Here is a 14,720-nt window from a genome sequence, read left to right on the forward strand (position 1 = left end):
TTCCTCCGCCCTACTCTCCCGCCCACTCAGGAAGCTCCGCCCCCAGCTCCCCTCCCGCCTGGGGCCAGTTCCGCAACCCAACTCCTTCCCTCCTTCCGTCGCTTTCCCTTTTCCCCGCCTCCATGGCTGCCTTCGATTGGCTGAACTGGCCGTGCCGCGGCAGGGATGTAGCACAACCTCTTTCTGATTGGCTAAAGGGTACCCGGGCCTCCCGTGATTGGCTGGTAAGAGCAGACAGCAAGTGTGACTGAGCTCCGGGGTGTGTGGACGCTGCTTTGTTGCCCGAGGGGGGTGGCGGTGGAAGTTGAGAGGGTAGGGGGCTAGTGCTTCTTGGGACCCGCGCTCGCGGCCGTCGCAGTCACTTCGCCCGGTAGCCTTTAGCGTAGGAGTCGTGCGGACAGCAGCCATGAGCGGCGGGGTGTACGGGGGAGGTGAGTGAGTGCGGCCGGACAAGAGAGCGCGCCTTTTTAGCGTGTGGGTTTTGTAACCGCCGCCCCCCAGCCCTCCCCTCCTCGGCGGCCCCTTCCGGTCTCCCCAGTCGGGACCCCGGCCTCCCCGCCCCATCCCCGCCCCGCGCTTTGCCCGCCTCCGGAGCCCACCCGGCTCTTGGAGAGCCGTGGGCGTCCGGAGTCGCCGCCCCCTGCGGTTCCTTCCAGCCTTGGCGCGGGAGGAGCAGGGTTTTGGGGGTGCTCACCGGCGTCGGGCTGGGCGGGCACTCCACCCTAGAGGGCCGGCCCGCAGAGCCCCGGCTTGAGCGGCCAGCCGCCGGGTCGCATCTCCCTCGGGTGTCTCCACAAGCCTGCGACATCGGGGCGCGCGCGCGTGTGTAAACTTGGGATGTCGCAGCAGTTTGCAAGCGTGGACGGAGGGTTTCCGCAAAGTCCCGTGGAAGGGAAAGCGAGCCGAGAGAGGTACCACTGCCTGGAGGAGTGGCGGCCACTCCGGACGCAGCCTTCCCGTTCCGTGCTCAGCTGCCTCACATCTTTCCGTAACTTGTGAAGTCTGTTGACTGTGGGCTCTCCAGGGTTACCCAGGGGAACACCTGAAACTTACAGATGCTTTTCTTGGGCAGGCAGTGGTGTGGGGGAAAGATTAGCACGGGTCTGGGAGTTACACAGACCTGGCTTGTACTTCCAGTCTCACCTTTTGAGCGCTTTAGCCTTGAGCAAGTTACTTAATTTCTCTCAACTTCGGGCTAATTTTGGGAAAGAGAGTTCCTACCCGGGGGCGGGGGCGCTTGTGAAGATTGAATGAGATGATGCAACATGTGGGTACGCAACGTGTGGTCCGTGTATCAGCATCACCTGCAGACTTCAGAAATGCAGATTCTCAAGCTCCAGTCTACAGATACCGAATAGGAGTTTCCATTCTTGCTAGACAGGTAGAGGAAGCACTGATGTTTATGATTCTGGTTTGTGTTGTGTTTGAGAAGTTTCGAGAACAAGGAGACAAATCTAAAATGTTGCTTTTGTTACTGTGTCTCCTAAGGATACTGCTTCTGAAGAGGATGGCATTTTACAGGTAGGGGATAGAAATCTGGGTTTCAAAGTTCTTAGGAGTTTTTGGAGTGTAGCTAGAGTCTCTTTGAGGTAATATGCTGACCCTCACCCCCTTCTTGCCCGTTTATGTTCTTGGTTTTGATTTCTCACATGTGAGAGTCCGTTTACTATTTTTTACTTTGGAGAAAGCCTAGTGGATCTTTATGATTTACCTCTTCCCCATCTGAAGATGCAGTCCTGACAGAAAAACTGGATCTTTGTGCCTTTGCCTTTAGGGAAGCTGCTGACTCTATTTTGACCTTTAAGTTCACTGATCCAGGACCTAGCAGCTGTCCATGAGTATTTCCTTTGAACGCACTGTTTAATTTGACTGACACAGAAATGGATATTAAAATGCCAGCAGCAAACATTTATTGAGTGCATACTGTGTGCTAAGAACTGTTCCCAGAGACTTTTCTGGTGTTGCCTTTAATACGTGCTTTAATTCAGTCTACGACAGCCATCAGAGATGGTACTGCTGTGTCTGTATTATGGAATAAGAAAGTAATGTAGAAAAGATTAACTGGCCAACAGTTATAGAACTTCCTAAGCAATAGGGAACAGGAATCTCTGCGATGAAGAAAATGACATTTCAGTAGAACCCTTTCCCATTTTTAAAATAAAAAGTTCTTGGTTGTTTCTCCATAAGTCATTTTTCAGTTGTATAGCCACAGCATATTTGTGTATGGTTTAGGTATTCAGAATAAACGTCCTATTTCTTGTTTGCTTAGGAAGGGAATATGTCATAAAACCTATTTCACATATAAAATATTTAAAACTCACAAAAATAAGTGTATGATTTTGTGTTTGTGCTACCACTGGATGGCCAGTATTTATAGTGGGTAACATTTTTCAAAGGATGTGAGAAGAAACCAAACTTCTTCCCACCTAGGTTTTGTATAATTAATTAAACTGTATTTTTTAACTCACTTGCTTATTGAAAAGATCTTTGAAGTTTAAATTTTAAAATTTATAGTGGTCCTTTTTAATGTTTATTTATTATTGAGACAGAAACACAGCATGAGTTGGGGAGGGGCAGAGAGAGAGGGAGATACAGAATCTGAAACAGGCTCCAGGCTCTGAGCTAGCTGTCAGCACAGAGCCCGATGTGGGGCTTGAACCCACGAACCGTGAGATCATGACCTGAGCTGAAGTTGGACATTCAACCGACTGAGCCACCCAGGCACCCATGGGAGCCAAGAAGAAAGTGGTTGATCTGTTTTCTAAGAAAAATTGGTATGATGTAAAAGCACCACCTATGTTCAGTAAAAGAAATATTGGAAAAATACTAATCACAAGAACTCAAGGAACCAAAATTCTGTCTGATTGCCTAAGGGTCATGTTTTTGCCTTTATTTTATTTTATTTTTTATTATTTATTTTTTTACAAATAGTTTATTGTCAAATTAGTTTCCATATAACACCCAGTGCTCATCCCCACAAGTGCCCTCCTCCATGCCTATCCCCCCTCCCCCCTACATCCATCAGTTCTCAGTTTTTGTCAGCATTCAAGAGTCTCTCATGATTTGCCTCTCTCCCTTTCCCCCACCATTTCCCCCCTTCTTCTCCCCCTTGGTCCTCTGTTAAGTTCCTCCTAATCCTCCTATGGAAAGAGCCTAAGTGTCCATCAACGGACGAATGGATCAAGAAGATGTGGTTTATCTATACCATGGAATACTACATGGCAATGAGAAACAATGAAATCTGGCCATGTGTAGCAACATGGATGGACCTTGAGGGTGTTATGCTGAGCGAAATAAGTCAGGCAGAGAAGGACAAATACCATATGTTTGCACGTATAGGAGGATTATGAGGAACTTAACAAGGGTCATGTTTTTGAAGTGAGCCTTCTGTATAACGATTAAGTTGGCTTTAGAAAATTTAAGTTAATTACTGAGGATGTTCAGGGCAAAAACTCTAATTCCTATGGCATGTATTTTACCCATGACAAAATGTGCTTCATGGTCAAAAAATGGCAGACCGTGATTGAAACTCCTGTTGAATAGGTCAAGACTGCCGATGGTTATTCACTTCTATTAGTTTGTGTTGGTTTTACCATAGAGGCAACAGTCCAATTCGGAGGAGCTCTTATGCTCAGTACCAACAGGTCCACCAAGTCCAGAAATTGGTGATGGAGATTATGACCTGAGGTGTACAGACAGATGACTTGAAAGAAGTGGTCAATAAATTGATTCCAGACATCATCAAAAAAGACCTAAACAAGGCTTGCCGATCTATTTATCTACTCCATGAGGTCTTTGTTAGAAAAGGAAAAATGCTGAGGAAGCCCAAGTTTGAATTGGGAAAGCTCATGGAACTTCATGGTGAAGGTAGTAATTCACTTTTCCTTGAAAAGGAAAAGCTCCTGGAAGGGGACCAGTGCTAAAGTTTTGTTTTTTCAAAAAGTTTTTTATAATGTTTATCTTAGAGAGAAAGACAGAGAGCAGAGGAAGGGGCAGAGAGAGAGAGAGAGGAGACACAGACTCCAAAGCCGGCTCCAGGCTTTGAGCTGTCAGCACAGAGCCTGACACAGGGCTCAAACTCCTGAACCGTGAGATCATGACCTGGGCCAAACTCTGACACTTAACCAACTGAGCAACCCTGACGCCCCTAGAGACCACTGCTTAAGTTGAACGAGCTGATGGATGTGAGCTACCAGTCCAAGAATCTGTTTAAAATTCAGACATTTAGGGGCGCCTGGGTGGCTCAGTCGGTTAAACGTCCGACTTCAGCTCAGGTCATGATCTCACGGTTCGTGGGTTCGAGCCCTGCTTTGGGCTCTGTGCTGACAGCTAGCTCAGAGCCTGGAGCCTGTTTCAGATTCTGTATTTCCCTCTCTCTCTGACCTGCCCCTGCTCATGCTGGCTCTCTCAGAAATTAAAAAAAAAAATTCAGACATTTAATGGTAAGAAATAAAAAATCTTGTCTGTGTTAGGTTTTTTAAAAAAAGTTTGAGACATGGATCTAGATGAAGGTGCGGCTTAAGAGAAAGATTTGAGCTTAGAATTGTCAGTATTTTGGTAGAAGTTGAGGTGCAGGGGTGGAGCAGATTACCTAAGAGGATAAATTAAGGGAGGGGTTGCAAATGTGGGGTCCCTGGTCTTCCCAAGGAATCCATAGGTAGAACTATATAATTGTTTTCTTTCACAATCTATTTTAGAACATTCTAAGAAGGGAGTCCTAAGTTTCCTAATGTGTCTGTATTCATTTGCCAGAGCTGCCATAACAAAGTACCACAGACTGGGTGGCTTAAATAACAGAAACTAATTTTCTCACAGGGTGGAGGCAAGAAATCTGATTATCAAGGTACTGGTAGGGTTGTTTTCCTTCACGGTTTTTCTCCTTGGTTTGTAATGGCCATCTTCCCTCTGTGTCTTCACATGGTCTTCCCTATGTGCATACCTGTGTCCAAATTTTCTCTTCATATAAGGACACCAGTCATGTTGGGTTAGGGCACATCCTGATGATCTCAATTTAATCACCGCTTTAAAGACCTTATTTCCAAATACTATCATGTCTTAAGGTACTGGGGTGAAGACTTCAGTATACGATTTTAGGGGAAAACAGTTCAGCCCAGAGCTTTGTGAAAGGGGTCCATGATACAGAAAAGGTTAAGAGACTTGATCCTTGAGAATGAGAGTTGAATATTTTGGTTAACCAGGTAATTAATTCATTTAGTTAGTATATTTCTTTACCTAACCTTCTCATTAGTCAGTGTTAAAGTTTATTAATTTGTATTCATTTGTAATTTTACTATTTGTACTTGAGTATACATGCTATTGTAGAAACAAATGCAGTGTTCTGCTTTTAAGGACCCCTACTTTCAGACAAATAATTTGGATCAGAGAATTGTATAGAGAATGAGTAATTACTTTGGGAAATATAATAAAAGCAGAAACTTCCTTTCAAATTAGGAATAAAAATAGGTGGCTCTTTATTTAAATAAAAATGAGATTGTTCTGTAAAGATACCGTCACTTCACTATAAATATCTGTATAATCATTGGTTTTTCTTTATTTTTAGTACTTCCAACATACTAATAATGAAACATATATGTAAGTTTGTATGTGATAGATGTAATATTTTACCCTATTTGTCTGAGATATTTTAAGAAATAGAATGTTATTCATGTAGAGTCCCCTTTTCTCCCTCCTTAGAGGTAACCACAGAACTGAAGTTGGGTATGTAGCATTACTAGGCCCCATGCATATTTTTATTACTAAGTGTGTGTGTATCCGTAATGAATTAAACAGTATTGTAGTGTATGTGCACAGATAGTAACTAGCTTTTCTTTCTTTCTTTCTTTTTTTAGTGTATTTATTTATTTTAAGAGAGAATCGCAAGCAGACTCCACACTGTCAGCATAGAGCCCTCCATAGGGCTCAGACTCACAAACTGTGAGATCATAACCAAAGCCAAACACTTAACCTTCTGAGCTACCCAGGCAGGTGCCCCTAGTCACTAGCTTTTCAAACTAGTCTTCTTTTTTTTTTAGATGTACCCATACTGATATGTAGATCTAGACCATTCATTTTAACTGCTGTATAGAATTTCATGGTACAAATAATTTATAATTTATCTATTTCCATACTGAGAGGCCATTAGATTACTTTTATCTTTTCCTGTGACCAGCAGTGTGGTGATGATAATGCTAATGGCAGCTCCCACTTACTGTGATTATTAAGTGCTGGTCCTGTTCTAAGTGCTTATGTGCATTGAAGCATTTAACATGTTTATTTATTATAACATCCTATGTGATCAGAATTATTACTATGCACATTTACGTACAGGGAAAATGGGGCAAAGAGGTTAGAAATCATCGAAGGTCACATAGCTAATGAACATTCTCAAATGTGTTTCCTTGTGATGTGTGTGAGAGAGTTTCTGTAGGGAAGATAAAAGCATAATTTCTGTGTATGTACATTTAGTGCATATGACTAAATTGAGCGTTATGGCTGTATCAGTGTACAGCTTTTATTAGTAAATGTGTAGGAGCTCCTCTTTCCCTACATCTTTGACAATACTTGGTCTTATCAGATAGATTTTGCCAATTTAGTGGAGATAAATAATACTTCTTTATTATTTTTAATAATAAAAAAAAAAGAAAAATTAGTGCCTTGGAAAACCCAAGTGTTTTGTTTTTGGAGGCATGCTGTTTTGGGGGGAATATTTTCAAAGTATAATTAGAGGCTTTTCTCTGAATTTGAAAGTGAAAAAAAATTACCAGCTTGGCTTATGTAATTATGTCTTAAGTTCTTATTCCTCAGGGTCCCTCTTTTTCTTGGGGTTTTGCTAAGTTTCTATCCTAATTGCATGGAGTATAATCTCCGTTAACATGAAAAAATGGCACCTAAGCTTACTGGATATCTTCCCTTTGCCTCTCCACTTTCCACCCATTTCCACCTCTTTGTGCCCTTGAAGAGTGACCTTTACTCACTGCCTCAGTGGGTGTCTTAACCTGTGGTTTGGCCAGTGGTAGGGTAACCATGTTTCCTGCTTTATGCCTCTTGTCCTTGTATAACTATTAATAGGGAACCCTTTTTTTTTTTTTGCATTCAGAGGTGGCCCAGTGTGGGTGAGAAATTCTAAGACAGTGGAGAGGAGGAAGAGAGAGGTTGACATGTGTATTAGTCCGGTTCCTTCCCCTTAGGGTCAGCCATGGCTTACTGTATTCCTCAACCAAAGGTCATGGCTCCTGTCAGGTAGCCCTCCTGACACAACTCTCTCTGGATTCTGCTAACAGTTTTTTCTCTGTGTTTGTTCAGTTCTAAGGATGGCAACAGATCTGTTATTAGTGCTAAGGTACCACACTATCCCTTTTGGTTTTCCTATATTGTGTCTATACCTTTGTAAATAGTCTCTTTAATAAGTAAACTCTTGTAAATTACCCAGTGTTAGTGTACCATCTCTACTGATATACAGGGTGTGACTTGTTATATTTTAACTAAATGAATCTTTATTTTAAGGTGTATTTAAAACTAGGTTCAAGCATAATATGAATTTAATACCTGTTTGAATTTTTAACAGAACTTTTACATTCTCATTTTAAGCATATGAAGTACTCTTTTTTTATTAAAAATATTTTTTTAAATGTGTATTTATTTTTGAGAGAGAGACAGAATGCAAGCAGGATAGGGGCAGAGAGAGAGGGAGACATAGAATCTGAAGCAGGCTCCAGGCTCTGAGATGTCAACACAGAGCTCAATGTGGGGCTCAAACCCATGAACCACGAGATCATGGCCTTAGCCAAAGTTGGATGGTCAACCAACTGAGCCACCCAGGCGCCCCAGAACATTAAGTAGTCCAAATTTCCATATGAGACATGTAAGTTGTTAATATTAGTTATCCTTCCTTTTTTCAGATGAGGTTGGAGCTCTTGTTTTTGACATTGGATCCTATACTGTGAGAGCTGGTTATGCTGGTGAGGACTGTCCCAAGGTAAGTGTAGCATTAGTTAATTGGATATGAAAGAACCATTTACTTGAGTAGAATTAAATTCATGCAGAAATTTTCACCCAAATTTGGTAAAAGATTTTAGTTGGGAAAAAATGACTACTAGATAAAGCAGGTAAAACTTGCTAAAACTTACTGTCATGTTTTTGACTCTTCCAGGTGGATTTCCCCACAGCTATTGGTATGGTGGTGGAAAGAGATGATGGAAGTACACTGATGGAAATAGATGGTGATAAAGGCAAACAAGGCGGCCCCACCTATTACATAGATACTAATGCCCTGCGCGTTCCCAGGGAGAATACGGAGGCCATTTCACCGCTAAAAAATGGGATGGGTACGAAGTTTGCTTATATGGATTTGATTTATAGAGTATATATGGTATATTTTAGACATAACACAATGGCTTATTATAAGTTGAATATGGGGTATTTTGTTTTTATTCCACAAACTGATGTTCCAGGCACTGAGAATACAAAGATGCTTCAAACATGTTCCTCTTCCTCAGGAAACTCATAAGAGAGATAGATGTAGATATACAAATATGTAGGATAAATGTTATGTTTGATAAGCAGTGGGATTAGAGAGAAGAGGTATTTAACTCCGTCATTGGGGGTCAGTGATGGTTTTCATAAAGGCGGTAACTTTTGTACTGAATCTTGATCAGTAAATAAGGATTAGCCTGCCTAAAAGCTGGTTAAAGCAGAGCAGCCAGCATGTGTGAATGGGTGGAGCTGTGGAAGAAGCTTACATGTTTATTAGAAAGATCATCAATTAAGTATGACTGTTAACAGTGAGGTGCAGGAAAGGGGGCCAGAGAGCAATCATAATAAGGCCTGTAAACCATGCCGCAGTGTATTAAGCTAGCAACTGAAAGATAACCCCAAAGGAATTTTTTTTAATTCAAAAATATTTTTTTAAGTTTTTTTTTTTAAATTTGAGACAGTACGACACAGGGAGAGAGAGAGGGAGAGAGAGAGACAGACAGACAGACTCATAAGCAGGCTCCATGCTTAGTGCAGAGCCCAACATGGGGCTCACTCCCATGATCCTGGGGTCATGACTTGAGCCAAAATCAAGAGTCGGTCGCTTAACCGACTGAGCCACCCAGGCATCCCAACCCCAAAGGAATTTAAACAGAGGTGTGTTTGCCAGCTGGAGAGACTATCCTAAGAGCAATACATGGGCTAGATTGGGGAGAGATACTGGAGACAGGAGGATCAGTTAGGGAGGTGAAAATTAAGATGAGAAATGAAGAGGGTTTAAATTTTATCACTAATGGCAGGGATCCTGAGATGGTTTTGAGAGCTACCAAAGAGGTGAAAATAGAATAGTTGAAAGTTTCCTAGATTTTTGACTGGGGTGATTGAATAGAGGGTACCACACATTGAAGTAGGAATAGACTGGGAAAGAGCAAGTTTTATGGTCTTAAAAAGGCAAGTGTATTGGTAATATCTGTGGTCCCTGTTAGGTTCAGTTATTCACTAGAAGGACTCACAGGACTCAGCATATAGTTGTTCTCTTGGCTAAGGTTTATTACACTGAGAGGATACAAAGCAAAATTGACAAAGGGAAAAAAAGTATGGAGTGAAGTCCAGAGAAATCCAGTGTAAACTTCTATGAGTCTTCTCACAGTGGAGTCATATGGGATGTACTTAATTTCTCCAGCGATGAGTTGTAACGTGTGTGTGTTGTCTACCAGGGGAGCTCATTAGAGACGATTTTTACTGGGGGTGGTCATGTAGGTACCCTGTGCCTAGGATGTACTAAAATTCAAGACTCCCAGTGGGAAAGAAGGTGTTCACAATCTTTCACATAAACCATTCACATGGGTTTCACGTTCACATAAACCACATTGTACAACAGTATAGGTGCTGTGAACTACTCTTACATTTAGGGAAAGTTTTATATCAGTGTAGGGAAATGGTTATCAGTCAAGTTCCCAGACTCCAGCTAAGGGTCAGCCTTGCAAGCAGGCCTTTTTCTGTACAGCAAGTAAATGAGTTTGTTTTTGAGTTCAAAGTATTTGAATATAGGTGCTATTCTATTCAATGGGTGAGAAGAATTTTAAGACATGGATTTGCATTATTAGCCAGAAAGAGTGTGTAATATGAGAAAAGGGTTGAGGATAGGGTTTCTTGTGAAAAAGCCTGTTCTCTAACCAAAGAGAAGAAAGGGAGCCCATGAAGGAGAATGAGAAGGAACAGTTAGGGATATAGAATATTCAGGAGAAGGCCAAGAGAAGAAAAAATTTTGGAAGCATAGAAGTCCAGTGATTCTCATTGTTCTCAGCTGTGACACTGAGATTTATGCTAAGAAGGGGAAAGTTAGAGTGACTAACAAAGTTCATTGACACCTCACCATGCCCCCCCCCCGCCCCCCCCAAAGCCTCATAGGACTGTGGGCGTATATTGTACAAGTAATGACGTTTCTTCTTTGGACTGTGGCAGAATAAGTTTGTAAACTTTTGAGCACGTCAATAGTGTCAGATAACATAAAGAGGTCAAGCGATATTTCAAATGTGAAGTTTCCACTGGATTTGTCTGTTAGAAGGTCATAGCAAAAGTGCAAGCATTTTCAAGGGAATGTTTAGGTGGAAGCCAAGTTGAAGGCACATTATATTCTCTGAGGGTTTATATTTTATTTATTACATATTTATATAATACATATATTACATATTTATATCTTTTAATCTTTTTTCAGGTAGACTGTAAGCTTTTTGAATATCAGGTTTAGATCATACCATTCTTTTGTATTTCCTCTTATTCAAACTATATACTGTGCCTCTAGTAGGTACTTACTGAATAATATTTATTTGGTATTTTAGGTCTATTAGGTTAACTAATTACATTTGGGACAGATCTTCGGAGTTGTGATACTGTTGGGACTGGACGAACCAAAAAGAGGTTCCATATTTTATAGAAGACAAAGATAATGTCTGTATAAAGTACTATCTTATGAAGTAAATCTGTAAGATAAATAGGTTCTGTATATATATTAAAGTATTAATGCTAAAACACAGAAATAGTCTCTTGAAAGATTCTGTATTCTTCTTCAAATAAGCATTGTTTTGAAGGCACTAATCTTATATTGTAGTTGAAGATTGGGATAGTTTCCAGGCTATTTTGGATCACACCTATAAAATGCATGTCAAATCAGAAGCCAGCTTGCATCCTGTTCTCATGTCAGAAGCACCGGTAAGACAAAGACTTTGTTTTCTGAATTTCTCTAGTTGTCATTGTTGTTTTTAACTCATTTGAAGAATGTTTTCTTTTTCTTTACACCGGCGTAGAAGTTCATATTTTGAATTTTGAAAGTTAGGGAAAGGGGGATTACTTTTTAGATACTATTCAAGTTTTTATTTCAGTAATTAAAATATTCAAATAACAAAGCACCCTAAATGAAGTTTGGTTATTTTTTTTTTTCCAGGGATTTAACATTTGATTTTCTTGGGCCACTTCCCATTTGGGTTTATGAATTGTCCCTTGTGCCCCAAAGGGAGAGTGTATCTGCTTTTATTGTCTGCTGGCCAGGAGAGAAGTCAAATGTGGAACTAGGGCTGGAAATTAGTAGATTGAAGTCTCTTGTGCAATACATTTGGGACAGAGTCCAAAGAGCCCAGAAGGCTAGCATGATGATCCTCAGTTATCAATATTTTGTTACTGTTTTTAACCTCTAGTTTCCTTTATGAGTAGCATCTCTTAAGTAGGAGAATTTGGTGGTTTAAAATGACTAGATTGACTCTCAAGATTTAATACTACTTTATAAGAATCCTGATTTTATGTACTTTGAAAAGTCTGTAACCTGTAGAACTCCTAGCAACAATTTTACTTTTTAATAAATAATAAATTTTAAATTATATTTATTAAATTTACTTACAACATACTTATTAACGTTACTTTCTATGTTATTCTGTTTTTAATGTTTATATCTTTTTAATATAGTGCTGTATTAAATCTTGAAATAAATCAACATTTTAGTTTTTAAACAGTAAAATAACTTGTATTTCTTTTTCCTCTCAAGTGGAATACTAGAGCAAAGAGAGAGAAACTGACAGAGTTAATGTTTGAACACTACAACATCCCTGCATTCTTCCTCTGCAAAACTGCAGTTTTGACCGCGTATCCTTGAAAAAGTAACATTCAGCTTTTTTTTTAGAAGTTAATGTGTGGGGGAGCCTGGGTGGCTCCGTTGAGTGGCCGACTCTTGATTTTGGCTCAGATCATGACCCCAGGGTTGTGGGATTGAGCCTCAAGTTGAAGTTGGGCTCTGTGTTGAGCATGGAACCTGCTTAAGATTCTCTTCTCTCTTTCCCTCTGCCCCTCTCCCCACCCCCACTCTGTCTCTTAAGAAAAAAAAGCAGAAGAACATATGTGGTACCATTAAAGATGATGCCCCCAGCAGGAAGACAGGAGCCAATTCTTGCTTGTTAAGAAGTTTTTTTTCCCTTCTCTCTTCCTTTTTAGCTATCTTTTAGTATTTCTCATTGGAACAGTTATACCACAAGTTATTGGAGGGAAATAAGAAAGAAATGCTCCAATCCTGCTTATTAACAAAGTTTTTAAAAATTTTGTTTTTAGAAGGGGAATGTGAATAGAGGGCAGTGTTTAAGCCAGTTGGTTTAAATGAGTTCAAAGATTGCCATTTCCTTTTTCCTCTCCTAGAAAAATGGAAATTGCCTATAGATTCACTTAAGGTTTAATCACCAAATACTTACTCTAGGCATATTAAGGGACAGATAAGAAAATATTCTGTCCTTATCTCAAAGAATTTATAATGTAATATTTTTGTTAAAAGGTAAATCAATTTAAATCGTACTTCAAAGTAACTGACAAAAGGTAAACCAATTTAAACAATACTTCAAAGTAACTGACAAAACTCATGGGGAAGTACATGATTAATTTGAATTTTTTGTATAAAAATTGTGGCAGTTCATCAAAGGAAAATTAGTAGTCTGACAAGTCTTTATGAAGAGAATAGAATTTAGTTGTATTTAGATGTGGGGAAAAGAACCCTGTAGCTAGAGTTCAAGTTGAAATGCTTATAAACTGTAATTTTGAATTAGGAACTTAAAACCTAGCTTCACTTTTTACTCATTTATGCTATATAAACCTCCATGGATTGCTATAATATTGAAGTAAATTTTACATATATATGAGAATCACTGTAGTAACTGTAATCTAACATTTGTCTATAATGATGTATTTTGGAGATGACTTTAGCAAAAGTGTGGAGATAGAAAGTTTAAATGTCCTTCACAGTGACTTAGTTTATAGTTGAAGATTTATGTTAGACTTCAGAAAGAGTTGTGGAAATCAATTCGGGTCAAACTGTTAGAGGCCTTGCATGTTAGATTTTAAAAATTTGAACATTAGACTCTAGAGTACCATTGCAGATTTTTGAATAGAGGATGGAGAATGCTAGCAAACTCATTGTGTGCATGTCTCCTTTCAGTACTCAAAATTACCCTGTCAGGATCGTGGTCAAAATAAGCAAACTGGTTCAAGCCCACAATTTGAAAATGACTTCACTGAATTTGAACATAGGTCTGTTTGGCTACTTCTTACAAGGAGTGTGTAAACAGAATTTGGCATTATTCTATGTTTTAACCTTTTGCACCTCTATGTGCCCATCACCCAGGTTCAATAGTTTTCAACACATAGCTAATCAGTAGTAGTTATAACCCTACCCACTATGATTAACCCCTCCCACTAGGATTTTGAAGTAAATTCCAGACATAATTTTATCCAGGGAAACTTTAGTATGTGTCTCTAAAAGATTTTACCATGTGTCTTAAAACAAAAAAAAATTAATCACAACTTTTGAAAAAACAATTTAGTATATTTGAGTCAGGACCCAAACAACAAAGGCTATACATTATATTTGTTCAATTTGTCTCTTAGGTCTGTTTTAATCTATAGATTCTCCTCCCTCTGCCCCTTTCTTTCTCTTGTAATTTGTTTGTTAAGAAGTAGATTGTCCTGTAGAATTTCCCACAGTTCTGGAGTTGGCTGACTGGTGTCCTTTTACTGTGTTCTAGCCCAGCAGTTCTCAAACTTTTCACATCCAGATTTTTTTTAATGTGGATTATATCTAGTAGTGTTTACCATCTTGGAAATTAACGTAGAAACCAAAAAAATTAGATTTGCTTATTATTTTAAGTAAACAAATCCATTGTGTGTTAATACAAAATATTTTAATGAAAACTGTTTTCCAAAACCAAAAAAATTATGAGAATAGTGGAATTATTTTACATTTTTTCAAATCTCTTTAACATCAGTTTTAATAGCAGACGTTGGATTCTCATATCTGTCTTTTGCGTTCAGTCTATACTGGAAAACTCCCCTATGCACTCATGAGAGAATGATGGTGAAAAAGGCAAATAACATCTTAGTATTTCTTTAAATATTGTTTTGGCTTCTCAGACATTATTGGCCTCAGGACCCTCAGGTCTCCTTTACACTTTAACAAATTGCTGAGGACTCCAAAGAGATTTTCTTTATGTTGGTTGTATCTGTCAGTATTACTATGAGAAATGAAAACTAGGAATTGTTTTAACATTTGTTTAATTCACTTAAAAATGACCAAAAAAGACCCTTTAAGGTTAACACAAATAACATTTTTATGAGAAAGGTAATTTTCCAAAACAAAAATAATAGTGAGAAGACTAGTATTGTTTTATCTGACTTAATTGATAGCTAGTTTCTTATATCTGCCAACCTCAGGCTCTCTT

General features: G+C 39.4%; 1 protein-coding gene and 1 pseudogene across 2 annotated transcripts in view; both read left to right on the forward strand.

Annotated features, from left to right (window-relative positions):
• Positions 1-261: 261 nt before the first annotated feature.
• ACTL6A (actin like 6A) overlaps positions 262-14,720 on the forward strand; it is a 27,635-nt gene continuing 13,176 nt past the window's right edge. Inside the window, exons 1-5 of one of the 2 annotated variants that reach the window (XM_039254324.1) lie at positions 262-431; positions 7,899-7,975; positions 8,150-8,324; positions 11,084-11,184; positions 12,011-12,108. In XM_039254324.1, the coding sequence (XP_039110255.1) occupies positions 407-431; positions 7,899-7,975; positions 8,150-8,324; positions 11,084-11,184; positions 12,011-12,108 (476 nt within the window). In that variant the 5' untranslated portion in view covers positions 262-406. Of the gene's footprint in view, positions 432-1,439; positions 1,522-7,898; positions 7,976-8,149; positions 8,325-11,083; positions 11,185-12,010; positions 12,109-14,720 lie in introns of those variants that run through there. The other variant, XM_039254326.1, reaches the window with a different exon arrangement.
• LOC120246695 lies at positions 2,728-4,213 on the forward strand (annotated as a pseudogene).

Source organism: Hyaena hyaena, unplaced genomic scaffold (assembly GCF_003009895.1).
Source record: "Hyaena hyaena isolate Hyena2069 unplaced genomic scaffold, ASM300989v1 scaffold_477, whole genome shotgun sequence".
Classification (NCBI taxonomy): domain Eukaryota; kingdom Metazoa; phylum Chordata; class Mammalia; order Carnivora; family Hyaenidae; genus Hyaena; species Hyaena hyaena.